This window comes from Physeter macrocephalus, chromosome 13, assembly GCF_002837175.3.
Source record: "Physeter macrocephalus isolate SW-GA chromosome 13, ASM283717v5, whole genome shotgun sequence".
Lineage (NCBI taxonomy): Eukaryota > Metazoa > Chordata > Mammalia > Artiodactyla > Physeteridae > Physeter > Physeter macrocephalus.
In genome coordinates, this window is record NC_041226.1 from 83394767 (window position 1) to 83421909 (window position 27143).

The window sequence follows — 27143 nt, forward strand, 5'->3', positions numbered from 1 at the left end:
AAGAGCATGGGCTGGCTGTTTTGCAGAAGGTCCCTCTGTTTGGGTTTGCTGGGTTTCGTCTCACGATTGGGTGCGTGGTGTACGTTTCTGCTGCGGTTCCACAGGAGCAATGCTGTGTCCTTCTCCAGCCACAACCCTGGTCTGGCTCAGTGTTGGTGATGGCCCCTTAGGTCATTTGGTCAAGGTGATCTCTGCCAGGTAGAGCCACTGTGAGAAGAGAAGGTGTGTCATTAGCCTTTCGCCCACAGCCCTTTTAGTGTTTGTTGATGATTCTTGCCTGGATCGCTTCTGCTCTGATGGTTGCAAAGTGGTGATCAGAACTCCATAACTCCTACATTTATTGGTTGGTGGTCTTTTGTAGGGAAGAGCTTCTCCAGACCCCCTACTTGTTTATTTTATTCCTTCACTTATTGTTGTTGTTTATTTGGCGTTGGTATAAAGTTGCTTTTTTTTTTTAAGCATTTTCATATTGTCTTTTTCAGCAAAATATCCCAGGCTCATCTTATGCTTTCTGTTCCCTGTAGCCCTGGAGTCAGCTTTTTTCCCTCTGAGTGGAGAATGGTATTTAGGAACCAAGATCTGGGTGCTACGTTTGCTTATTGCTACTAGGGTGCTGTTTTTATACCCTTTTAGTAGTCAGAGCTAGGAATTTATATATTTAAAAATCACGAGTTTGTACTGATATCTCCAAATTTAACTCAAATGTCCTAGGCTTCTCCCAGCCTCCTCTCTTCCTTACGTCTGTTTTCCCCTCTAACAGGCAAGATTCAGACTCTCCTCCTTTCTTATTAAGGCTTTTCTCTCTGTAGTATATCTGGAATTGATTTTTTTTTTTAAATGTGGTGTGATATGGGGCTCAAGATTTACTTTTTTTTTTTTTTTAAGGGGATTTTTTAAAAAATTTATTTATTTATTTTTGGCTGCATTGGGTCTTCGTTGCTGCATGTGGGTTTCTTTAGTTGTGGCGAGCGGGGGCTACTCTTTGTCACGGTGCGTGGGCTTCTCATTGCAGTTGCTTCTATTGTTGCAGAGCACGGGCTCTAGGCGCGCAGGCTTCAGTAGCTGTGGCGCGCGGGCTTAGTAGTTGTGACTCGTGGGCTCTAGAGCGCAGGCTCAGTAGTTGTGGTGCACGGACTTAGTTGCTCCGTGGCATGTGGGATCCTCCCGGACCAGGACTCGAACCTGTGTCCCCTGAATTGCCAGGCAGATTCTTAACTACTGTGCCACCAGGGAAGTCCCATAAGTCTCTTTGCTTTTTCTTTTCCTTTTTAAATTTATTTATATTTATTTTTTGCTGCATTGGGTCCTCATTGCTGCACGCCGGCTTTCCCTAGTCGCAGTGAGCGGGGGCTACTCTCCGTTGCGGTGCGTGGGCTTCTCACTGTGGTGGCTTCTCTTGTTGCGGAGCATGGGCTCTAGGCGTGCGGGCTTCAGTAGTTGTGGCTCGTGGGCTTAGTTGCTTCGTACATGTGGCATCTTCCTGGACCAGGGCTCGAACCCGTGTGCCCTGCATTGTCAGGTAGTGGACTTTTTTTTTTTTTTTTTTTAATGAGACCTTTCATTTATTTGTTTGTTTATTTTTGGCTGCATTGGGTCTTCGTTGCTGTGCGCAGGCTCTCTCTAGTTGCGGTGAGTGTGGGCTACTCTTCGTTGCGGAGCGAGGGCTTCTCGTTGCAGTGGCTTCTCTCGTTGCGGAGCACGGGCTCCAGGTGCACGGGCTTCAGTAGTTGTGGAGCACAGGCTTCAGTAGTTGTGACGCACGGGCTTAGTCGCTCCGCGGCATGTGGGATCTTCCCGGACCAGGGCTTGACCCGTGTCCCCTGCATTGGCAGGTGGATTCTCAACCACTGCGCCACCAGGGAAGCCCCAGCCTTTTCTTTAAATATTGAAATGGTCATGTAGTTTTCCTCTTCTGCTCTGTTAATGTTATAAATTGCTTTTTCGAATATTAAAAAAACCTTGTGTTTCTGGAATAAGCTCAACCTAGTTGTGACGCGGTATCCTTTTTACATACCTCTGGATTCAACTGCCTAATTTTTTTGCCCTTTCTGGGGGGGGCTCTCTGGAGCTGTGACCACCACCCCCAGTCAGTGTTCATCTCCTAGAAGGAGGCCTCAGGTGGGTTGCCAGGTGTCCAGCAGAGCCACTCCCATCTGGCCAGACCCTGATCGTGGAGCCCCTGCCTCTGCTGGGGGTGCCCCCCTGCCCCCCACAGAGCTCCAGCCTAAACATTGGAGAACCTGTTAAGTGCATACCCCCCACCCGCACAAGGCACACAGAGCGTGGGCGCCAGTGTAGGTACCCCAGACCCACACCAGAGGAGCGGGAGTTTGGACCCAACGCCTGGACCACCGGCTGCGTGGGACGAGCCCGTGCTTTTCATATCGCCTCATATTTTCTCTAGGATTTTTGCCATTATGTGGACGAGAGAGGGTGCCCTCTAATTTTCCTTTAAGGTAATCTCTCCCTTTTTCGCTAGCAAGGTTATCTGGCCTCATAAAATGATTTGAGAATTATCACCCTTCCCCCCTTTTAAAAATGACCTGGAAGAGTTTGTATAACATTAGTCCATTTCTTAAGTATTTGAAGTATGCCCAGATGAAGCCACTTAGGCCTGGAGTGTTTTGCAGGACGGTATTTATTAGATTCATGTCTTTATTAGGTCCAAGTTCAAATTTCTTTTTCTTCTTGTGTTGGTAAGTTGTGTTTCTCTTCAAGCTTATAGGTTTCATCTAATTTTTAGATTTATTGGCGTGAATCTACTACTTATATCCTCTTAAAAATCTTCCTAATGTTTATCTAAGCAAGTGGCAAAGTGTGACGTAGGGCAAATCTGCCCCGTGGCCTGTTTTGATCCAGCCCACAAACTAAGGATGCTGTTTATATTTTTAAAGAGATGTGTTAAAGGAAAAAAAAGCAAAAACGAAGGATATTCAACAGAACCGAGCCTAAAAGATTGACCCTCTGGCCCTTTACAGTAAAAGTTTGCCAACCCCTGTTCTGTAGAATCTGCTGTGTCATTTTAATATAATACTAACAATTAATATTGTTAATTCGTGTCTTTTTGCCTCATTATCCTTCATTCAGTCTTGCTAGAGATTTTCCAACATATTAGTCTTTTCAAAGAACCAACTTTTGGATTTTTCTGTCTTATGTATACAGTTGACCTTGGAACTGCGTGGATCCACTTATACACGGATTTTTTGCAATAAATACAGTACCTGTAAATAAATACGCATTTCTTTTTCACATTTCCATTTTGATGTCTAGTTCTGGTAACACGTATAATACCTGCAGTGTTCCGTATCATGTAAGACAATATTGATGTAGGTACTGAGAGACAGATGATTCATCTTGTAAACAGACGATGTAAACTTATGATATTCGGTGAGTACAGTCTAGTACCGTAAATGTATTTTCTCTTCCTTATGATTTTCTTAACAACATTTTCTTTCCTCTGGCTGACTAAGAATACGGTACAAATACATATAACATACAAAATGTGTGTGAACTGACTGCGTATGTAAGGCCTCTGGTCAACAGTAAGCTACTAGTAGTTAAGTTTGGGGGGGAGACAGAAGTTATATGCAGCTTTTCAACTGCTCAGGGGGGTCCGCGCACCAACCTTCACATTGTCTAAGGGTCAACTGTACTTACATATATATTTTTAAAATTTCAATTTATTTCTACTTCCTCTGAGTTAATCTGCTATTTTTTTCCTAGTTTTTTGATCGATTGATTTCTCAGCCTTTTAAAATATATGCACTTTAGGGCTGTCCATTTCCTGGTCAGCACGGCTTAATTCTTCCCAACACATTTTGATATGTCGTATTTCCGTTATCATTCAATTAAAAATATTTCCCGGGCTTCCCTGGTGGCGCAGTGGTTGCAAGTCCGCCTGCCGATGCAGGGGACACGGGTTCGTGCCCTGGTCCGGGAAGATCCCACATGCAGCAGAGCGGCTGGGCCCGTGAGCCATGGCCGCTGAGCCTGTGCGTATTTCCCAGTGCTTTCGTGATTTTTCTTTTCTCGACCCTTGGGTTATGTAGTGGTGTGTTGCTTAAATTTTCAAACATGTTTTAGATTTTCCGGTCATCTATTGGTTGTAATTTCTGAATTAAATTTTCTGTGGTCACAGAATATATTCAGACCACTTCGTTGCTCTGACATCTTTTGAGACTCTGTGCCCCAGCAAATGTTCCATATGCACTAGACAAAAACTGTGTTGCACCAATAATTAAATCAAATCTTGCATACTCTTTCAGATTTGTTTTTATCTTCTTATGTTGGCTCAAGAGATGGGGTGTTCAAATCTCCAAGGAGGCTTATAGATTTGCCATTTCTCCTTTTAGTTCTGCCGGTTATTATGAAGTTTTGATTTGGGTGCCTATCAATTGCAGGCTTGTTTCATCTTCCTGGTGAACTGGTCCTCTTATCATTGTGAAATATCCTGTAGCACCAGGAAAGTTTCTTGCTTTGAAGTCTGCGTGGTCTTACATCAGCAGAGCTGCCCTGGCATCCTTCTCTTTGATGTTCACCTGGTGCACCTTTTCCACTGTCTTTCGCTTTCAAACTTCCTTTTGTTTAAGATTGTCCTTTTGTTTAAAATTGTCTCTTGGGTTTTGTTTTTTTAATCCAGACTTAACAGTTTTTCATTGGAGTGTTTAGTCCACTTACATTTCATGTAATTACTGGTATCTTTGGGTTTCATCTACCATCTTAACTATTTTCCCTTTGTCCCCTCTGATCTTCTGTTGTTTCTCCATTTCTTTCCCCTTCTTTCAGGTTAATCAAGCATTTTACTCTGTTTATTTGCCTTTCCATGCCTGTTGTAAGTTTGTCTACTGGTCTCTTAAGGGTTGGAGGTTTCAACATTCATCCGGACTCATAGCCTTCCTTCAAGGAGCCTCACAAAGGCCTCCATCACTTTAGCCTCTTTGTGCCCCCATCACGCTGGTTGGGGTTGTTTGCATGTTTTGAGCTGCACCAGCCCTTCTGTTGTTGCCATTTTAAATAGTTGTGTTTATACTTACCTGCACATTTATTTTTTCCACATATTCCTGCTTTACCCTCGCCCTCTTTTTTGCGGGGGAGGGGCCGCATCGCGAAGCTTACAGGATGTTAGTTCCCCAACCAGGGATTGAACCTGCGCCCTCAGCACTGAAAACGCTGAGTCCTAACCATTGGACCACCAGGGAATTCCCTACCCTCGCCCTCTCCGGGATCACTTTCTTCATGTGGCTTCATGTCTTCAATCAGTTTGGAGTTCTGGGTCATTATAGCTTTCCACATGCACCCGCCCTCCTTCCCGGGCTCCCGTGACACGCGTGGTGTGCTTTCACCGCGTCCTGGGAATTCCAGGTGACTTTTATTCTCTTTTATGACTTTTCTATTTCTTTTTTCTTCTGCTGCTTTAACCTGGAAGTTTTGGATTGAATTATTTTCCAGTTCACCAGTCTTCTCATCTGCTTTGTTTAATTTCCTTTTCAACCAATCATATTTCTAAGATTTGATTGTTTTTATTGATTCTAGTTTTCTGGTGAAATTCTCCATCTTGTACATTTCTTGCACAAATTAAGAGTAGTTATTTGAAAGGCAGTGTCTGCCTGTTTAACCTGTTACAGATCGCCCATGGGTCTGATTTAATGTCTCTTTGTAAATTGTGGGGTGTGTTTTTTTAATCATTTGGCTCTGCTTTCTTGTATTGCTGGTAATTTTTTATTGAATGCTTCACATTGTGTGAAGACATTTTGGAAGCTCTAAGCAGAGCTGCTCCAAAGAGGGTCTGGGACCTGTTAGAGGTCCGCCTGAGCGGCCATCGGATTTATCAAGCAGTGATGTGACCTCCTGGAGTAAGTCAGGCTAGGCACTCCTGGTTGCCCTGCTCCTGGGCCCTGGCTGTTCCCACGTCTCGGCTGAAAGCCTGGGTGTTCCCCAGAGCACTGCCTCCTCGGCAGGCCCCAAATCTCAGTGTTTGTCCAGGCCATACGTGGGACACCACATTCTTTTTTAAACTTATTTATTTTATTTTTGGCTGCATTGGGTCTTCGTTGCTGCACGCGGGCTTTCTCTAGTTGCGGCGAGCGGGGGCTACTCTTCATTGTGGCACGCTGGCTTCTCATTGCGGTGGCTTCCCTTGTTGCAGAGCACGGGCTCTAGGCGCGCGGGCTTCAGTAGTTGTGGCACATGGCCTCAGTAGTTGTGGCTCACGGGCTCTAGAGCGCAGGCTCAGTAGTTGTGGCTCGTGGGCTCAGTCGTTGTGGCATGCGGGCTCAGTAGTTGTGGCGCGCGGGCTTCAGTCGTTGTGGTGCACAGGCTTAGTTGCTCCGCGGCATGTGGGATCTTCCCGGACCAGGCCTCGAACCCATGTCCCCTGCATTGGCAGGCGGATTCTTAACCACTGCGCCACCAGGGAAGTCCCCGTAAGTTTGTTTTCTATGTCTGTTGAGTCTGTTTCTGTTTTGTAAATAAGTTCATTTGTATCATTTTTTAAGTTTCCACATGTAAGTGGTATCTCATGATACCACTTTCTCTGTCTGATTGACTTCACTTAGTATGATACTCTCTACTGGGCAGCTTTTTTAAATGCAGCTTTTAGAGTTGTTCTTGCCGAGGGGCTCAGTCCACTATTGGCTACTGCCTCCTCCTCACAGTGGGCGTCTCCGGGGTATTTTACAAGTTCAGTGCATTTATTTTTGTGCAGCTAACGTGTGCTCATTATCTTAAAGAATGTAGAACGATCACACAGTGAAAAGCCGTTCTCCCGCATGGCCCTTCCGCCTCCCACTCTGGTCCCCAGAAGCATCCACGGTCGGCCTGGCATCCACGGGTGGGCAGGGGGGCTGCGAGCTTCTCAAGGTCAGCACTGGACAGGAGGATGGAGAACAGAGAAGGGACAGGATCAGATTGGCGATAGAAGAGCTGCCAGGATCGCTGTGGTGGGGTGAGGAGACCAGGTAGGGAACCAGTGGGGTCTCCTAGGGCCAGATTCGGGCGCAGGAGACAAAAAAACCCAGAACCCTGGGCCTGGGGAGGGGCAGCACCAGCTTTCATTGGGACGGGCTGAGTGGGAGGGAGCTGCCCAGAGGGAGTTTCAAGTGTACCGAGCCGTGGCCCGGGGGGCCGGTCACCAGGTCGGGTGGCCGCGGTGCAGGCTTGCACTGGCCGCAAAGCCCTGCTGGAGCACCGTCCAGGGTCTGGTCTCGCGGCCCTGCGTCTTCCCCAGCAGCTATGCCTGTAACTTCCTGAGCCACGGGGCCTGGAGACCCGCTGTGTCCCTTTGTGTCCTGGCAGCTGGGGTTTACACACAGGTCCTCCGGACTCTTGGCCTCGTGTTTCTGTTTCCACCTTTATTTTTCTTTCTTACTGGCTCTCCCTGCCAGACTTTGCTATTTTTTACCCCACATGCCAAATTGCATTGGCTCTTGGATGCATTTCGTGCCCCTGTTTTAGATCCAAGAAACGGGATGCATCTTACAGTCGGTGGTGTATCACAGTTACGTTGGTGTCACGTGAAAGACAGAATGATGCCCGTGGTGACCCCCCCAGCCGCCTGGGTCCAAGTGCACCTGCAGGAACCGCCACCTGCCCTGTTCCTGGGATGCTGATATAGGTGTGTTCGGTGCACAGATGTCCTTCACGGGTGTGGCCCTTTCAAAACTGCCAGTCTGGTTGGCACTGAGCTGGCAGCTGCAGAGATGGGCTAGATCGCCCACCCGTGGTGCGTTTGTCATGAGTGGAGGCCACCCGGAGCTGAGCGGAAGGGGGCTGGCGAGGGCTGGGCAGCCGCCTGGGCCTGGGGTGGTGTGGCCTGAGTGTCCACCACCCAGAACAGCTCCGTCAGCCAACCCCCAGGGCCCCAAGACTCCACCGTGCTGCTCCGACAGTTACCCCCAACCCCATCCCCTGGCAGCCGCTGTTCTCTGTGCCCATGGTTCTGTCTTTGGAGCGTGTCCGACACATGCACCTGCCCAGGAGATAGCCCTGTACGCGGGCCCCTGTGCTGGGTGTAGTGAACCTGCGATCCATCCAAGTTGTGCGTCAATAATTTGTTCCTGGGCTTCCCTGGTGGCGCAGTGGTTGGGAGTCCGCCTGCTGATGCGGGGGACGCGGGTTCGTGCCCCGGTCCGGGAAGATCCCACCTGCCGCAGAGCCGCTGGGCCCGGGAGCCGTGGCCGCTGAGCCTGCGCGTCCAGAGCCTGTGCTCCGCAACGGGAGAGGCCACAGCAGTGAGAGGCCCGTGTACCGCAAAAAAAAAAAAAAAAAAATTGTTCCTTGTTGCGGCCCTGTGGTGACTGTCGTGTGGACGGCTTCCTGGCTGTCCCTCCCCCTGGCTCAGGACATTGGGTGTTTCCAGTTTGGGGCATCTGTGAGCAGAGTTGGGTATGGACATTTCTGTACAGGGTTCGTTGCGTCCAGCCCTCATTTCTTTCTTCTCCTGGGTAAATACCTAAAAGTGGAATTGCTGGCTCAGCTATACCTACGGTTAACATTATAACAGACTGCGGCATGGTTTCCAGCGTCCTCGCCACCGGGACGAGCGTTCCAGTGGCTCCATGTCCTTGCCAGCACGTGCTGTGCTCAGGTCCCGCTGAGCCGTCCTAATCGCGAGCAGTGGTGCCTCAGCGTGGCTTTCATTTCCATTTTTCTAACGGCCCAGGGTGTTGAGCACCTTTTCATCTGCTCATTTGCCATCTCTGTGTTCTCTGGCAAAGTGTCTGTTCAGATCTTTTGCCCGTTTTTTTTTTTTTTTAGCATCTTTATTGGAGTATAATTGCTTTACAAGGGTGTGTGAGTTTCTGCTTGCCCATTCTTTAAATTGGGTTTTTTGTTTTCCTTCTGTTGAGTTTTGAGAGGCCTCCCTGGAGACATGTGGTTTGCAGATCTTTCCTTGGTCAGTGGTAGCTGGCTTGTCTTCTTTCATAGACAAGAGTTTTTCATTTTGATGAAGTTTAGTTTATCATTTAATTTCTTTTAGGGATTGTGCTTTTGGAGTCATGTCTGGGCTTTTAGCTGAACCCAAGATCACAGATTTTCTGGTGGAAGTTTTGTAGTTTTGTGTTTTACGTTTAGGTCCGCGACCCACTTGTGTTCATCTTCGCATAAGGTGTGAGGTTCGGCTCGTGGGTTTGTGCCTGTGTGTGACCTGGGACTTGGCACCGTTTGTTGGCAGCCTGTCACTTCCTTCTTTGGGTATGTGTGCATCTTAATCACAGATCGGCCAAGCGTACTTGTGTGGGTCTGTCTCTGGACCGTGCACTGTGTGTCTGGCAGGCCTGGTCACTATGCTTTGTGGGGAGCCAGTGTTGGGTGGTTGGTGCAGCATTTTTCTTTCCATTTGGTTTTCAGTTGTGTTTTTCTATATAATTAAGAACTAGGGGTTTGGTTTCTTATGCTGCCCTCTGAACAAACAGCATACACTTTTGTGGAGCGGGCATCACCTTTTTTGTCCCCTGTCCGCCCCCCCCCCAACCTCAGCAGAGCTACACTGCGGCTGGACCAGGGCAGCTTGGGCACCTGCCGGTGGTCACCCACGTTGCCGGGGCTCCGGGGGCGGGGGCTGCTTTGCTGTCTCTGATGGTGATTCCCTAGGACACACTATGCATTTGGGGACGGGAACAGGGGCCCTTTGGGGCTTCCTGGACATGACAGCATCCTGTGGTCGGGCGTCTTGGTGTGTGTTGCCCAAGGAGAGGGTCCAGTGATTTCTTCAGATTCCCAGTCTTTGACCCTCAGGAGGTTGAGGAAGTTCAGGACTGAGGTCAACGTGACCCTCCCGGTTTCCCTCCTTCCATTCATTCATTTTTTTTTTTTGGCTGCGTTGGGTCTTGGTTGCTGCGCGTGGGCTTTCTCTAGTTGCGGCAAGCGGGGGCTACTCCTTGTTGCGGGGCGCGGGCTTCTCATTGCGGTGGTTTCTCTTGTTGCGGAGCACGGGCTCTAGGCGCACGGGCTTCGGTAGTTGTGGCACACGGGCTCAGCACTTGTGGCTCACGGGCTTAGTTGTTCCGCAGCAGGTGGGATCTTCCTGGACCAGAGCTCGAACCCGTGTCCCCTGTGTTGGCAGGTGGATTCTTAACCATTGCGCCACCAGGGAAGTCCCCCATTCATTCTTTAAAAAAAAATTTTTTTTTTTTTTTGTGGTAGAGCGTAGCTAATATAAGATTTACTGTTAAGACCACTTCTGAGTGCACAGAAATCAGGTACATGCACATTGTGCTACCATCACCACCATCACCTCCAGAACTTTCTCTTCTTCCCAAACTGTCCCCACTAGACACTTGCTCCCCACCCCCCCGCCCCAGCCCCAGGCCCCAGGCCCCACCGTCCACTTCCTGCCTCCATGGGTTTGACTCCTTCAGGGACCTCACACGAGTGGGTCCTGCAGGCTGTGTCCGTCTGTGTTGGGCTCACCTCCCTTGCGTGATGTCTCCCCTGTTTGGGTTCAGGCAGGTGTCATGGTGGGGGCAGCAGGACGCTGAAGGCACAGCCTGGACCCCTCTTTCTCTCCAGTTAGGGACCCTGCAGGGCCCACCATGCACCCTGTGAACACACTGGTGTTTTCTTCGGCCCTTGTGGTCTGAGGAAAGCTTCTGCCTGCCTCTATCCCTGCTGCCCATTTGCCCAGATTCCAGATCGTTCCATCGGGACCTTTACAGCCGTGACTCACCTTCCCTACACACAGATTGCTCACCCCCCCGATACAAACAGCTAATTGCTTTCACGCGCTTCTCTCCAAATTTCACGGGGCCTAAATATTTGGAGCCCACGATCCTAGAAACCAACATCATAAAGGGTTATAACCGGGGCCGTTGATGATGCAGGCAGCCGCCCCGGTCCTGGGGCAGCAGGAGGCCGCTGGGTCCCCCAGTGCTCAGGGAGACCTGGGTGTGATCCGAGGGATCTCTGCAGGCCGCCACACCCCTGTCCACAGCCCACCGAGGGGTCTCCCATCTCCCTTGCCGTCAGGCACTGGAGTGACGCCGCCAGGGAGACTGGAGGGGCCCCGTCACTATGCCCTGGTGTACAGACTCTCCTGGGTTTCCAGAACCTGTTTGTAACTCGCCACCCCTCCCTAGAAGGAGGCCGCTGGAAGCTTGGGCCGCGATGGGTAACTTGGGGCTGGAGAGGGACGGGGGCACGTGAAGCAACTCGGAGCACCTTTCCAGATGAGCCGCCACTCTGTTGAGGGTATTTTTAGCCGGCGCAGTATCCGGCACATGGCAAAGCAGAAATAGAAGTGGCTCTTTTGGTTCTTCTGGATCTGACAGCCTCTGGCTCTTGGGGAGCCGTGCTGGGGCTGGTGGGGTGGGGGGGCGTGCGGAGCGCAGACAACTTCTGCTGTTTGGAGAAACATCGTGGCCAAGGAGTTGTAGATGGGGATTATTTCTGCTGGTGAGCGCTCTTTATGTAAATGCCACGGCGCCAGCGTTGGCGCCCTGCTCCAGAGTCTGCGAGTGTAATCACAGCAGGCTGGGGGGGGGGGCGGGGGGGGGAGGGCGGGGCGGGCCGGGTAATTATGTTTTAAAATATCATCCGGGTTGTTTTTCCTGTGCTCCCTGAGCCCCTGGGTAATTCCGGGTTTGGAAGATTCTGGCAGCTCTCTGCCGATCTGCCCCCACCCCCTGCCAGCGTTCCCCAAACATGCCAGGTGGGAAATGCTGCCCGACCCCCCCCGCCCCCCAGCGGCCACCCTTCTGACTTCTGCCCTGAGCTGTGCTGCAGCCTCGCCCAGGGCTTGGCTGATTCAGGAAAACTCCCTCCTTTGAACTGGAACTGGCCGCTGCCAGGCCGAAGGCACCGCCTGCCACCCTTATCCTGTGCATGCTGGCAGGTGCCTCCCTAGGAACGGCTGAGCCCTGAGGGGACGGGGAGGGGTGGCCTGGGGGGTCCCCTGGTGGGGACTGGGGCCGACCCAGGAGGGGTGGGTAGAGCAGCAGGTAGGTCCCCAACCCATCCTCGGGGCGCGCCAGCGTTGGCGCCCTGCTCCAGAGTCTGCGAGTGTAATCACAGCAGGCTGGGGGGGGGGCGGGGGGGGGAGGGCGGGGCGGGCCGGGTAATTATGTTTTAAAATATCATCCGGGTTGTTTTTCCTGTGCTCCCTGAGCCCCTGGGTAATTCCGGGTTTGGAAGATTCTGGCAGCTCTCTGCCGATCTGCCCCCACCCCCTGCCAGCGTTCCCCAAACATGCCAGGTGGGAAATGCTGCCCGACCCCCCCCGCCCCCCAGCGGCCACCCTTCTGACTTCTGCCCTGAGCTGTGCTGCAGCCTCGCCCAGGGCTTGGCTGATTCAGGAAAACTCCCTCCTTTGAACTGGAACTGGCCGCTGCCAGGCCGAAGGCACCGCGTGCCACCCTTATCCTGTGCATGCTGGCAGGTGCCTCCCTAGGAACGGCTGAGCCCTGAGGGGACGGGGAGGGGTGGCCTGGGGGGTCCCCTGGTGGGGACTGGGGCCGACCCAGGAGGGGTGGGTAGAGCAGCAGGTAGGTCCCCAACCCATCCTCGGGGCTGGGACTGACCATCCTGCCTTCTCCCGCGGGACTCGCCCTGTGGTTTGGGGGGTGCTGGCCCTTCAGGGACTGGGCAGCCCTGACGTCTCCCCCACAAGAGCTTGGTACAGAGATGACTAGGGGCTAATTCATGCTACACTGCGCCAGGTCTGGGGCTTGGGCACCCTTCCTTGCCAACCTCCCCCTCCTGAAGGGCTTCCAGGTCCTTCTCCCAGCCCCACCTGGCCTCCCCCAGACTTAGGTGCCTCTGCTGAATTTCCCTGTGGCCCCAAGGTGGGGTCACAGTGCAGAGGGGATGGGACAGCGGCCAGCCCAAGGGGCTGCCTCTGGCCATCTTGGAGTGGCCTCGGGACCTCCCCAGCAGGCTCTGCCACTGAGCCCCTGCCCTGAGCCTGCTGGAGGAGGGCTTCCAGCCCAGGCTTGCCCTCTGGGTACCTGAGCCCTGGGAGGTTTTACAAGCCACGCTCTCCCCCCCAGTGGTCCCTGAGGCTGCTAATGAGAGCCACCGTCCTCAGCAAGGAAGACCCAACCCCGGGTGGCCATCAGAGCAGACCCTGCCTGGGTGCCCGCGTGACGGGTGGGTGACCGGGGGACGGGCCCTGGGGCCTTCACCTGCAGGCCTTGCTGCTCAGCCAGGTGTGTGGCGTGGGCCCGCCCTGGAGCAGCTGTGATTTCTCAACGACAGCTGCGGGAGCAGGTGGCCCTCCCAGGAGTGACCCAGGAGCGCCATGTGCTGGGGACACAGAGGAGGGAGGCCGTGTCCCTGCCCTGTGTCTGGCCGGGATGGCTTGAGCGTGGGCCGCCGGGTGAGGAGTGCTGGACGGATGGCCGTGTGTGAGCCTGAACGGGGAGGCCGGCCTACGGTAGAGCCCGGCCGGGGCCGGGCCTCCAGCTGAACCTGCAGAGTGGGAGCCGGGCATGTGATGCTGCCCGGGCTGCTGGCGCCGGGCAGGAAAATGAGGAGGGGGCGGGGGGGCAGGAAAATGAGGAGGAGGCGGGGGGGCAGGCGCGGGGCAGGAAGTGGGGGCCTGCTTGTAGGGTCTCAGGGCGCCGAGCCTGGTGAGGTGGGGTCCTGCCCACCATGGGGGCAGCGTGGCCGCTGCCCTCCCCCCGCCGGGCCGCCTGCTGAACCCTCTGGGCTGGGCACTCCCTGCGAGCAGGGGGCAGGCCCTCGGCCTCCCAGCACCTGGGGAAGGCACCTGGGTGTGCTGGGTGCCCAGCAAGTGCCTGATAGACTAGCCCCCCCCGCCACCATGAGCCCGAGAGGGAACCCCCAGCCCAGCCTTGAGCCCCTGCAGAGGGCCCATGGGTAGGTGGGTGATTAGGAGGCTGGGGGGGGGGATGGGGCCGAGGCCGTCCCCTGCTTGGTGCCCTGTGTGTGGCGCTTGCACTCACGTGTGACATGGGGACGTCAGAGTGGGCCTCCCCCACTCCCCACCCCCGCCGCCCCGTCATAGCTGCAGGTGCCTGGCGGTCCCTGGATGACCCCCAGGAGTGGTCTGTCAGGAGCATGCCCAGACGGCCCGGAGGCCTGGAGCCGGCGTGGAGACAGCGTCAGCGCTGCCCGGCTGGGCCACCGCCTGGCTTTACTGTTGGCGAATATTGATGGAGCTGCTCTTGGCCAGGAATACATGGTGCAGCCTCTGGGGGCGGGGTGCCCACGCGCAGGGGGGCTGCGTCCCCCCCACCTGTAGAACAGGGCTGCTGTGAGGAGACAGGCTGGGGAGCGGTTGACAGTACAGGTCTGTTCCCCTCCTCCGCTCTCTGCCCTACCTCCGCTGGGTCCCCTTCTCGGGCCGCTCCCTCCCTGCCCCCACCCCCAGCCCTGAGCCCTCATTCCCGCTCCCGCTCGCCCTGCAGGCCTCAGCCTGCTGGACACACTCACCCTGGGAGCCTCCCAGACCCCCAGTGACTTGCCCCCAGCCCGGCTGGGAGTCCCTTGCCTGCCTTCTCTGCCCTCTGGTTTAGTTGGGTCCTCCCGGCAGGGGCAACACCAGGTGGGTGGGGAGGGCGGGCATGCAGCAGGCCTGGCCCGGGCCTGGGTGGGCAGGAGGGGAGATCTGCTGTGTCCCTGACTGGGTGGCCTCTGGGCCCACAGTGCAAGAGAAGCCGGAGCCCTTGCCACTGGAGAGCCGTTCCTGCGTCCTCATCCGCCGCGACCTGGTGGCCCTGCCCGCCAGCCTCATCAGCCAGATCGGGTACCGCTGCCACCCCAAGCTCTACTCCGAGGGGGACCCCGGCGAGAAGCTGGAGCTGGTGGCAGGTGAGGCCTCACCCCCACCCTGTCTATTGTATGCAGCTGCCCTGCCGTTTATTTTTTCTTCGGAGCTATGAACAATGGACTCATCACCAGTCAGTCAAAAAGAGAAAAAAAAAAAAAAAACCTTAAATTTCCTCTAATTTCCTTTTAGAAGAATGTGTCATTAAGAGGAGTTATTCAATTGAATTAATTTAGCATTTTAATTGAATCCCCTGGGCTGGTCGTGCTTCTGATTGGCAGGGACTGCAGTCATGATTGTGTTTTAATTTAGGTCGGGATAAAACCAAGTCCCGTACAGTTTACTAGTCCCCCCACCACCCCCAGCTCCCCAAGTGTCCAGTTGCCTCGTTCGAGGGGTAATGACCAGAGCTTGCAAACGGCAGCTCCCAGGCAGCAATGGACTTGTTTCTTCTGTAAAAACAAACAATACGATGGGGTCCAAAGCCCCTTAGGGCTCGTGCCTGTTGGAAATATTTATCTTCTCAGCGGTGGGATTCGTTCGGCCTCACAGCTCCTGTAGATTTTTCTTTTGTCCGCGCTGTGAGGCTTGTGGGATCCTAGCTCCCCGACCAGGGATTGAACCCGGGCCCTCGGCAGTGAGAGCGCAGAGTCCTGACCGCTGGGCCACCGGGGAGGTCCCTCCTTGTAGATTTTTAAGGCTGTCCGCGGGAAGATGAGAATTGATGGGGGCCTTCCCTCTTCCTCCGTGAGCTTCTGGGTCGTCACTTCTGACCAACACCCCCCGCCTGCCGCTCTCGGGCAACATCATGGGGTTCCTTCTGCCTGAGCCGTCCCCCACTTCTGGAACCACGCCTCAGCAGGCGGCCTCGCCTTTCAGCTGACGGGAGGGCAGCTGGGCGGTGTTGGCTGGTCTGGGTGGACCTGGGTGGGGTGGACACGCCCCCGGCCATGCCCCGAGCCCCCCGCCCCTGCTGGCTGGCGTCGTTCCGGGCAGCATCCAGCTCCTCTGTTCAGGGAACGCCAGCATCAGGCTGTGCCGGGTTCTGCGAGCAGGCAGGCGCCTCACGGCCCCGGGGTGGGCGTGTTCCCCAGGGGGGCCTGTCTATCAGTTTGGGGTTGGGAAGGGCGCAGGCCGGCCGCCTTCCCTGGCCAGGCCCCACCTGGCTGCAGGCCTCCTGCTAAGCCCCCCTTTACAGATCTCCCCACAGTGAGGGGGCTTGTCCGGCCCGTGTGGCTCAGGGTGACCTGCCGTGCTGTTGGGTTTGAGGCTCTGCAGACCTTGGGTGGGGTGAGGCCCTGCCGGAGCCTTGGTGTGTCGTGGCCGGAGACGCCCGATGGTGGTCTCCATCCAGAATCAGCCACGTGCTTCTTAACCGGTGCCTGTGGGCTTCTCTGGAGACCTGGCTCGTGGGGAACAAAACGTTAAGCCGGGGAAGGCCCCCCGAAGCGGAGGGGCAGCTTTCGGGGGGGGTCCTTGCATCTCTGCCCTGCCCCCCCGCCGCCCAGAAGGGAACACTGCCTTGTTCATGTTTTCCAATGAGGAGATTGAGTACGTGCCCTGTAAAAAGTCAGATCATAGACAAAGGCCCACATGAGGCCCTGCAGGCTCCCGAGCGGGGCCGGCGTTTCCTTGCCCTTCAGTGTTCTTCACGCAGGCTGACTCTCGCGGGAGCTTCTCTCTCCGCGGGCAGTGTCCAGGGTAAACAGAGGCCTCCCCGAGGCCCCTGTCGTCCCTGTCCTTCGTTGGCCTGAACCCCGGCGGGGGCCCGGCCTGGCCCGACTGCGGGGCTCGCTGGTCCCGTCTCTGCCCTGGGCTGGCCCTTCCGTCTCGGCCCCCGGAGAGGTCAGTGCTGGGCAGGGGGCAGCTGCAGCGCGACCTCCACGATGCCAGCTCCATCACTGCCCACGGCTCTTCGGTGTTCAGGGAGAACTGAGAGGCAAGATGAGTGTTGCCCAGACCCAAACGCAGGTCGGCTCCAGGCAGTTCCCTCGAGGCTGGGAGGGCAGTTTGGGGACAGCCCTTTGAAGCGTGGGGCTAAGGCTACCTGCTTCTGGTGACAGGGCCCCAGTGCAGCGAGGAAGGCCTGGAGCGTTGTTCCCAGCCCCTCGGGGTCCCGGGCCTCGGGGGGGGGGGCTGCCCCATACCCTCCCCCACCGACCCCCTCACCCGTGCTCCGCCCATCCTGGCCCCAGCAGCCCCTGGGCTGCCCGTGGCCCTGGCTCTGGGGTTGAGGGCCTCCCTTTTGTGTCTGGCGGCCGCAGGCTCTGGCGTCTACATCCTCGGGGAGGTGGGGGGGCTGCCCCATACCCTCCCCCACCGACCCCCTCACCCGTGCTCTGCCCATCCTGGCCCCAGCAGCCCCTGGGCTGCCCGTGGCCCTGGCTCTGGGGTTGAGGGCCTCCCTTTTGTGTCTGGCGGCCGCAGGCTCTGGCGTCTACATCACGCGCGGGCAGCTGATGAACTGCCACCTCTGCGCAGGGGTGAAGCACAAGGTTCTGCTGCGGCGCCTCCTCGCCACCTTCTTCGACAGGTAGGTCCCCCGCGGGCCCTGCGGTCTCTAGAATCTTCTCTAGACAAGGCCGTGCGTCCAGGGTCCCCCACCTTCCCGACCTCACAGGTGTCAGCCCGAGGCCGTCGGCCAGACCTGGGTCTGGGGAGGGCTTGTGGACCGCCCCCCCCAAGTGAAGAACCACACCGGCTCCACGCCACTGGGGCGGGGGGCTCCTTCCCCTAAGGGGCGGTGGGGCATGCAGGCAGGGACCCCGTTCCCGTGCGTCCCCTCCAGCCGGCGGCCTCACGCTGCCCCCCTTCCTGTCCCCCCGCCAGGAACACGCTGGCCAACAGCTGTGGCACGGGCATCCGCTCGTCCACCAGTGACCCGAGCCGCAAGCCGCTGGACAGCCGCGTCCTGAACGCTGTGAAATGTAAGAGGAGGACTGGGGTCTCGGGGGTGGGGAGGCGTCTCAAGGAGCTCCAGGAGCCCCCAGGCCCTTGGATGTCAGCCTGGGAAAGGTGGCTTCTCCCCAGGAGCAAAAGCCGGGCCGCAGGGTCGAGGGGGAGAAAAGAGCAGCTCGCGGGGGCCCGGTCTCGAGGTGTTAACATTCTTGGTAGGTTTCCAAGCGTGATGAATTCAGCTGCGAAACTATTTTAATATGTGAAATAGATCTAATTTTCCTTTTGGAACAAAACCGCTTATTTACATTTTGGGGTTATTTTGAGCCTTTGCCATCTGCTCGGCCCGCTTCTGCCTCCCGCTGCTTGGCCCGTGGGGGCGGAGTCTGGTCCATCTCGGTGGCAGACCGCCGCCCCCGTCTCCCCCGCACCCCCCAGACGAGGAGGAAGCCACCGGTGCCCGGCACGGGCCAGCGCAGCCAAGAGCACGTCCTCCTGTAGCTGTCGGCACGCGAAACACTGTCTTAGTTTTCTGGCTTAAAAAATCCCTCTTGTGAGGCTAATTCTGTTTTAGAGCAAAGAGAGGCCTTTGCAGCCAGTAATCGCGTCCCAAAGCATGGTTGGGGTGCCGGCGGCAGCTCTGGGGAGATGCCGGGGGGCGGGGGGTGCGGCCGTTGCTGCCCCAGAGCAGGGCTCGCGGTGGAGGGGGCTCACCCTGGGGGACCCGCCTCTGGGTTCCGGGCTGTCCGGAGAGTTGGATCTTGAGGTTCCTAGAGGAGAACGGGAGAGAGGGCATATCGTTATTATTGCCGATGATGATACCGCTGCTGGGCTGGGGTCTCCGGGCCGGGGACTGGGCTGAAGACAGGTGTCAGCCGGCCCGCTCCTCACTCCTTGCCGGCCCTTTGATCGGGCCCAGAGAGACCCGAGCCTCACAGCTGAGTGGGTGCCCAGGCCCTGCCCCGAATCCCACTCCGCCAGGGCAGGGATTCTATCAGGCTTGTCTGACCAAGGATGCAAGGTGGATGGGACAGAGTGGGAAAGCGAGGCCCAGAGATGGGGGCCCACCCAAGGCCACACTGCCAGCCAGTGGTCAGGAGGAGCGAGAGCCCCCTGGGCCCTCTGTGCTCCTGCTAGAGCCGCAGGCTGGGGTCCTGTTTGCTCTGACTGCCCCTCCCCGGAAGGTTCCCCCAGGCTGTCCCAGAGGAGCAGGGCGGGGCCTCCAGCAGTGAGAAGGGTGGCCGCTGGTCTTCAGGCTGACCCAGGAGAGGCCTCGGTGACCCTGTGGCCTCCCTTGCCAGAGGGGAGCAGGGTGGAGGAGAGCCTGGAGGCCCCTGGCCTGCTCCACTGGCCCCCGCGGTGGCCTCTCCAGCCCGGGGCGCTCTGCCCCCTGGCTTGTCCAGGGCATCTCAGTCCCACGGCCCCTCAGGAGGCGGAGGGCCAGCGTCGCGGGATTCCTGGGGGTGGGTGGCCGCTCACGCCACCTCCTGGCACCCTGTCCTTGCAGTGTACTGTCAGAACTTCGCCCCCAGCTTCAAGGAGAGCGAGATGAACGTGATCGCTGCGGACATGTGCACCAACGCCCGCCGCGTCCGCAAGCGCTGGCTGCCCAAGATCAAGTCCATGCTGCCCGAGGGCGTGGAGATGTACCGCACGGTCATGGGCTCCTCGGCCGCCAGCGCGCCCCTGGACCCCGAGTTCCCGCCCGCCGCCGCGCAGGTGTTTGAGCAGCGCATCTACGCCGAGCGGCGGGGCGACGCCGCCGCCATCGTGGCTCTGAGGACTGACGCTGTGAATGTCGACCTGGGCGCCTCCACCAACCCCACCTTCGAGGCCGGCTCGGAGGCCGACGGGGCCGGCTCGGTCGTCCAGGAGGTGGCTGCGCCCGAGCCGCTGCCCGCCGAGGGCCAGAGCCCCCCGCAGCCCTTCGAGCAGGGCAGCGCCAGCAGCAGCCGGCCCGCGACGCCGGCCACGGGGAGGAGACCGGAGGGCCCGTACGCAGGGACCTTGTAGGGGCCCGAGGCCGGACCGGGCGCCAAGGCGGGTACTGAAGCTGCTTGCATGCGTTACTAATGCAGACAAATGTGATCAAGCCACTTACCTACTGAACTGCTACTGTTGCCTGAAAAAAATGTGATTTTTATTCTGCTTGTATTTAAAATTCATGAAGGAAACAAATGCATTCGTTATACTGTAAACGATTAGGCCCCTGGCGACCTAGTTGCGAGGAAGGTCCCGGGGCTCCTTTTTGATATTCGAGAGGTTAGTCTCCACGTTGTAGCTTTCCCTCCCCCTGTGCGGGGAGGGGGCGAGAGGCCGCCAGACCCTGGTGCCCGGCCTCCTGCCCCCACGGTTCCCTCTGCCTGGGGCGAAGCCAGGGGCCTGTGGGGTGGGAGCACGTGTCTTGGGACCCTCGTTCCTTTCCCATGGGGACCCCCCCCCACTCCGGGACCACGGGCCGGGGCTGGGCCCCCAGGGGCCAAACTCCTCGTTCTCCCTTCTTCCTGAGACTCGGGGCCCAGGCCCGCCGGGCCCGCCGTGCGTGCGGGGTGTGGCTGTGTGTGTGCGGAGCGTGTGTGAGCGTAGGCGGGGGCGGTGGTGACGGCACAGTGATGGGCCGTGCTGGTCACTGTGGGTGGTGGAAGCGATCTTGGCTGTGTCTGCTCTCCTGCCCCGCGCCCGTGGGGTCTGCCCTACCCCTGCGGCTCCACGGACCCTCGGTCCACCTGGGACCCAGGGCCTGGGCCGCCGGCCCCGGCGCCTGCTGGCTCCAGCCTGGCCACCCGGCCCGGCTACCTGCCCACCATCCTGTGAGGTGGGGCCGCTGCCCCGGGGCAGCCCACGCAGTCCGCGGCCACGTCGGGTTTTATGTTTGTTTGTTTATTTGTTTTCGTCTTAATTCAGATCTATTTCATGTATGGTTTGGAAACTTTCAGACCCAAAAGAGCAAAAAAATTAGGGAGGATTGGGGTCCCTGCCCCAACCCGCTACGGCTTGGGGGTGGGTCCGCCTGGATACCACGCCCCCGGGCGTGTTCCGGAGGAAGGGAGCCAGGGGCCGGGCTGGGGCTGGAGCCGGCCCCTCGGTGCTGGGCTCCCCCGCATGCGCCCTGAGCCCCGGGGTATGCGCACCTCTGAGGCTGTGGCTGGGTGGGCACAGGCCTGAGCTGGGGCAGTTTGCGGGCGCACGGGTTCTGGAATGCATGGTGGGCGGGGTGGTGGGGGCGTGGAAGTGTTGGTTTGAGGCTGGAAAGCTCACTGTGAAGTTTAATTGCTGTTTGCGGGGAGGGGCGCAGGCTCTCCTAAGTGCTCTGTCCGGACATCCAGGGGTTGCCTTCCCCTCGAGTCCCAGGCAGCCCCCAGGCCTGGCCAGAGGCATGCCCCACCCCCAGACTTGAGCGGGCCTGCTGCTCCCCCCGCCCCGCCCCCGTCTCGTCGTTCCCCCCCGCCCCCCGTCGGGCAGGTATGGCTCAACCCTCCTGACCGCAAAGTTGAGCCACCCTAGTGTGGGTCCCAGCGGGGGGCAGGGCGGGGGGGGGGGGTGCTTAGGCACTCTCCCACCCGAGCTCCTCGTCCTGCTGACTGCAGCCCTGCCTTGTGGAGGGCCCTTGGGGGAGACCTCGGGGTGGGGGCGCCTTCCAGCCAGGCCAGACCGGTGCCTGCCCTCCAGAGAGCGCTGATGGCTCCGGGCCGGGGTCGGGGGACCCTGGGTGGGCACTGGCGCAGGGAGCGCCGAGCCCTGTGGTCCCGGCCCAAGGGGCTGCAGCTCCTTCCTGCAGCTCCTTCGGACCAACCACCTGGCCCAGAGGCGTGCCTCCTCTGTCTCAGGCCCAGGTGGGGTTGGAGCTGGCAGGGCCCCCCCCCCCAAGGCCCACAGCCCACCAGGGACCAGGACCAAGTCCTCCTGGAGTTGGGAGGAGGCCACACCCCCGAAGCTGTCAGGAGGCTGCGGGGCGGGGCGTGGTGGGTGAGGCAGACCCCACTGTCCCCCGCTCCAGACGGAGGTCCCTCCATCTGTCCCTGCCCCACGTTTGCACTTTCATTCCACCATCCCGGGGGACCTTCAGGGGCTGGCTGCCCGTCCTGGCTGTTGACAGAAGGGCTCGCTCTTCCCCTCTCCCCCACTCCGAGGTGGGCACGGCCCTCACCCGAGGCCAGGACAAGGAGGGGTGCCGCTGGTCCAGCGGGGGAGGCGGGGGCCTGCCAGAGACGGCCTCACCGCCGCTCAGGCTAGCACAATGTCCCGTGACCTCTGTCCTTTGATTGTTTATAACCGCCGTCTGTTTTCTTGTTCTGGGTAAGGAAGGCAAGAGCTACAGGTGAAAGTTTACTAATAGTCAAATGTGAATGGGTTCTGAGCTCTCCCTGCGCCCCGGGCGGGCCAGGCCGAGCGTTTTGCACTAATGTGTCCCGCGGTGGTGGGTGATGGACGTGGGTCGTGGACGTGGGTCGGGAGCGTTGCAGACGGGCGTGGCTGATGATTGTAGCTGCCGGGCGCTCCCTCTGTGTCCTGAATGTCCCTCGGCGTGGGCGGCGGCGGGCCTGGGCTCGGAGGGGCCTTCCAGAGTGCCTTAGCATCTTTTGATCATTTTTCCCAAGGAAAACCAATTAAGAGAACCGGACCCTCCCCCTCCTCTGTTTACAAGACGACTCATTCCTGTCCTGTGAGCGTGATCCTGACTCACCCAGATCCTGTAGACCGAGAGACAAGCCACTCAGTATTTATGAGATGTCTGCACCTTTATCCCTGAGCTTGACTATTAGCAATACGCATATAACTACATAGAGTCTATTATATAGAGCTAAGTCCTATCAGCGCCTTTGGAGGAGAGGAGGACTGGGCCAGTCCCAGCGGCTGTGGTGGGCGGCTGGCCTGAGCTCCAGCGGCCGCCTGCCCTCTCCTGCCCTCCCCAGCGGCCGGGACGTGCCAGGGAAGCAGCTGGGACAAGTGCAAAGGTCCAGGAGAAGGGACCGGGAGATGCGACCTACCGTGAGCTCGGTGGGGCCGCCCGCCTGGCCGGCGGCCTCGGTACTTGAATCCCATCTTGCTTTCTGCACTGTGTCTGGTCTCGCCCAGAGTCCTCTGTGGTTGCTTAACCTTGCATTTGATTCGATCGGCTTTCCTTGCCCCCTGAATGTGGACGAGAGGCGAGGGGGAGAGGCCTCTGAGGTGCAGCCCTCGGCCCCTGCCCGCTGTCCCGGAGCCGGGCCTGTTTCTCCTCCGTGAAAACGCGTTCCTCGGCGGCCTTAGAGGAAGGAGGAAGGCAGAGAGAGGCTCGGCCCGGGAGGGGCCTGCTGTGTGCCCGGCCATGACCTGTCCCCATTTTGACGGCCGGAACCCTCCAGCACTGGCCCCGTGCGTGCCACCCTAGCCGTTGATGGCTTAGATGCCCCTCCAACGGGTTATCTTTATGGAAATATCTTGCTGCGAGTAGAAGAAGGCCTATGGCCCATTAACCAACTGAAAACTCAGAGAAAACCTCTGTTTGCCTCTGCCAGCAGTAAATCCTAAACACAGAATTGAGAGTTCAGAGCCGTCTTGAGCTTTGACTACCGTTTCCAAATGTTGCTGCATAAATTTGTCGTTATGTCGTCCAGCCGGCTCCGGGCGTGTCACCCGCCGGTGGCCGGGGACCATGGCGGGCTCGGTACAAGGTGTTCCTAACACAGCAAGGGTTTCTGGGTTTTGTTTGTTTGTTTTGTTTCTTTGAGAAAAAACGGAAAGGAAAGTGATGCAGCATCTAAAGCATTCAGATTGGACAGCCTGCCTGAATCCCGATCAGCGCTTCAGCGTTAGTGTTTTGCACATGATCGTAATTTTTATGTCGAAAGAAGCCAAAACTTGCAATACTATTTTTAGCAGACAAAAAAATAAAAGAACTAAATATAAAATGTATAAACATTTTTGACTTGAACATTCGGATGGCACTGGGCGCAAATAGACCATTCATCCTTTGGACGGAGTGTTTGGGAAAAAAGAGACTTTTAAAAAGGAGACGGTTGCTGTAAAGAGTCCATGGAGGGGTTATGTAGTACTGTAACTCACGACTGTTAAAAATAAATCAATAAATTGTCCTGTGCTGTATAAAGGAGGCCTGTTTCACAGTAACACTGAGTTCCATTTCAGCTGCAGAAGAGGCTGGCTTTTTCTTTTTCTTTTTTTTTCTTTTTTTCTTTTGTTTTCTGGAGAAGGAAGGAGGAAACCTCTGTTTGCTCCTCCCGCGCCTCCCTCTCTTCCGCGCTGCTACTTGGCAGAGTCCAGACTGTTGCTTTTTCGCCACGGCTGACACCGTATCATAACTCAGAAGACAACGTCCGCCAGCGACCAGGAAACCGAGGGCTTGCAGTGTGCTCAGAGCCGTTTCAGGAGGTGAAATCCGTTACAAACAAACAAAAGGATGTGATCGTTCGTTGTAAAGCGCTTTGTAAAATTCACATTTACAGAATAATAAAGTCAGTTCAAACCCAGGTTGCCTGCACTTTGCTCGCCCAGTGGCGTTGGGGGGCGACGTTGAGAAGCCAGGGAGGGGGTGGGCTGTTGGAAGCAGGGTGGTCAACCATCCCAGGACACCCTCAAGACCCAGGAGCCCTGGGCGGGGGAAGGGCCATCCCCAGGCTCGCTGCCCACTGTCCTCACCTGGCCCTCTTACCTCCCCCTCCCCCCAGTATCTTACAAGGGAAGGGGGCTGGTGGGTAGGATGTCCTTCAGGTCCAGTGCCTGGGGGAGGGCCCTGAGCTCCGGGTGAACTGGCGAGGCTCTCCTTTTCTTTTTCTTGTCTGCAAACTGGGGCATCCGCCTCACCTGGCTCACCTGCCTGCCCCTCCAGGTGTGCGGCTGCCTCCCTCCCCTTCCCTCCCCTTCCCTCCCCTGCTCCTGGGCTAGGTCTGCCCCCAGGTGGATGGAGGGGGAATTGCACATGGGCGGAGCAGGTCACCTGGCTCGACTGGGGGCCCCCGGGGCCAGGCCAGGCCACTCCATCCCCTGACCATCCCTGGAACCGTCCATCAGGCCAGCCCAGGGCTGGGGTTCTCTGATTCAGGCCTGGCAGCTCTGTCCCCCTGCGCTCCTCTGCTGTACCCACAGGACCTTTCTGGGCTCCCCTGGGCCCCGGTGGGCGAGGCTTTGCATCAATGTGTCCCCAGACACGGGTCAGGTCTCGGGCCCTCACGCGCGATTCCGACGCTCGGACACCTGGGTGGTGGGCGCCTCATCTGCTCTGTCCTGCGAGGTCTGGTCCAGAAGGCTCACCTCTGACCTGCTTCTAGAAGCACCTCCGGCCTCTCCCACTTTCTCAGGCATTGTAGCAGCTGCTGTGTCCAAGCTAGGGATGGATTTATTTGCTCACCTGTTTATCTTGCCTCCCCCAGGGGCAGGGGTCTGTAGGTCTGCTTCATGTGACTTTCCCAGAAGGGGGTCCCCTGGAGCCATGGCCAGCATGGAGCAGACACAGAGTCTAAAACGGGTGGGCGTGGTTTCCAGATGGGCCCCTGCAGCAGTGGGTCTGCTGGTTTGGGGTCGCCCTGAGCCGCCGCCTCCTGCAGGGGCCACAGGACACACAGGGGCAAGCCTGGGGAGAGCCAGGCGTGCCCACCGACCCCAGTGCCGAGCCCCGATGGGTGAGCGCTTCAGGTCCTGTTTTCAAAGCTGTGCCCTGCTGCCCGGAGCCCAGCTCACCCGCCAGCTGGGCCTGTACAAAGCCCCTTCCCCTTCCTGCCCGGGACCTCAAAGCTGCTGAATAGGTGGATTCCAGGTCTCCCATCTGGGCTGGTGGAGACACCCAACCTCGGGGCCACAGGCTGCACCCCTGGAAGGCCCCCAAACGCCATCATAAGCCTCCAAATGCCCCCACTCAGGCGGGCCCCGAGCCCCCGGCGGTGGGAAGAGCTGGGGCCCGGGGTGGGGGTGGGGAGGTGGGTATCTTGAGGAAGGGCTCCGCTCTGAACCCAGGAGTCCTGCCGGGTTCTTCTGGCTCCAGCCGCCCAGCCCAGCGCAGCCCCTTTCCCCGCGCGAGCCTCCCGGTGTCCTAGGAGGAGGGGATTAGGGCACCTGCCAGCCTGGCTCTGTCCCCTCCAGCCTCCGTCCTTCAGCCGGCCTCCCTGCCCTTGTAGCCTCCACAGAAACTGGCTGAGGCATCAGAACCTTTGCATCCCACCCCTTTGTCCTGCTCTGGGAGGGGGTGCGGAGTCAGCAGGACCCGGAGGCTCTGCCGGGAGCCCTTTGTCCTCCGGAACAAAGGGTCAGAGCCCGGTGGGGGTGGGGGTCCTGAGCCCGTGGGGGAGGGGCGCCCCCGTCCGCACCCTGAGAGTCTGAGCCAGAGGCTGGGCGAGGGCCTGGCCAGCGCAGGGGTGACCACCGTCATGCCCACTCGTGACCCTGATGGGCAAACTCTGAGTGGTGTGTCCTTCACGACCCCCTGGATGGGCACTGGCGCTCCCTAGATGGGGAGACTGAGGCACCCCATGCCATGCTGGCAGCAGCCCAGCTTGGAGGACATCCTGGCCTGTTGCCGGGAAGGCTTGGGGGGTCAGTTATGGTTCTGGGTTATGTCCAGTCCATCGGGAGGCCAGCCAAGAGGGTCTACTCGGAAGTAGACACAGTCGTTTCTTAAGGCACCCCTGGGGGGTCTTCACCTGTCAAGGGAAGGAGGCGGGAACAGGTTAGGGCCCCCTCGTCAGGAAGGTGGGCGGGCAGGGCAGGAGGGATGGTGCCTGCCTCTCTGCGCTGCCCCGGGGCACCCAGCTCTGAGACCTTTCGGCCACCTGGGTCACACACACACACACACACACACACACACACACACACACACACACACACACACACACACACACGGGAGGTGGGAGATAAGCAAAAGGTGGATTCGGTGACATTGTGTCAACAGGACTCCTGCTGTGACAGGGTGGGGGGTTCAGACCACGAGGCCATCTCCCCCCTTGGGCCCGGCTGCTTGGGCTTCCCTGGGGTGTCTGTGGCCAGTGGCCAGGTCTGGAGCTGGGAGGGGGCCTGAGGAGCCTGTCCTGGGGTGGTGCTGGGGGTCTCGTCCGGACCCAAAGCCCACCCCGCCTTCGGGAAGCGGGCCTCGCTGAGCAGAGAAGCAGCCGAGGGGAAGGTGGTCCCAGCCTCCTGGGACCGTAATTTACTAACAGCTCCAGACAGACAAGTGGGGCTAGGAGATGGATGGCGCATTGCCTCGCGGGGAGGGGCGCGGAGGCCCCAGTGTCCAGGAAAGGCAGCCTGATTCTCCAGGGAGGGCGGTCAGGGGTAGGGAGGGGAGAGGCCTTGACCAGGCGGGGGCAGAGCCCACCTGCCCTGGGCTCCGGGCCTCAGTTTCCCCTCCTGCCTGAGGGCGGGGCTGGCCCAGGTGTGTGGCTCTGTCCCGGTTCCATCCCGTAAGGACAGTGGCCCTGGGGAGGAGCCAGCCAGGTTTGCCCCGTGGCCTCCCTGCGGTTGGGCTGGTTCCAGGTAGCACAGGGCCCCTTGCGCCGGGCTGCTAGGGCGCCACACCAGCAGGCAGCTCTCCTGGCCC

The 27143-nt window shown here is 58.1% G+C and overlaps 1 protein-coding gene across 4 annotated transcripts in view; it reads left to right on the forward strand.

The window, feature by feature from the left end:
• The window catches only part of NACC2 (NACC family member 2), a 76103-nt gene extending 52021 nt beyond the window's left edge, over positions 1-24082 (forward strand). For 3 of the 4 annotated variants that reach the window (XM_028497336.2, XM_024126456.3, XM_028497337.2), the window contains 4 exons: positions 14605-14769; positions 17153-17258; positions 17555-17652; positions 19128-24082. In XM_028497336.2, the coding sequence (XP_028353137.1) occupies positions 14605-14769; positions 17153-17258; positions 17555-17652; positions 19128-19633 (875 nt within the window). In that variant the 3' untranslated portion in view covers positions 19634-24082. The remainder of the gene's footprint in view (positions 1-14604; positions 14770-17152; positions 17259-17554; positions 17653-19127) is intronic. The other variant, XM_024126455.3, reaches the window with a different exon arrangement.
• The last annotated feature ends 3061 nt before the right edge of the window (positions 24083-27143 follow it).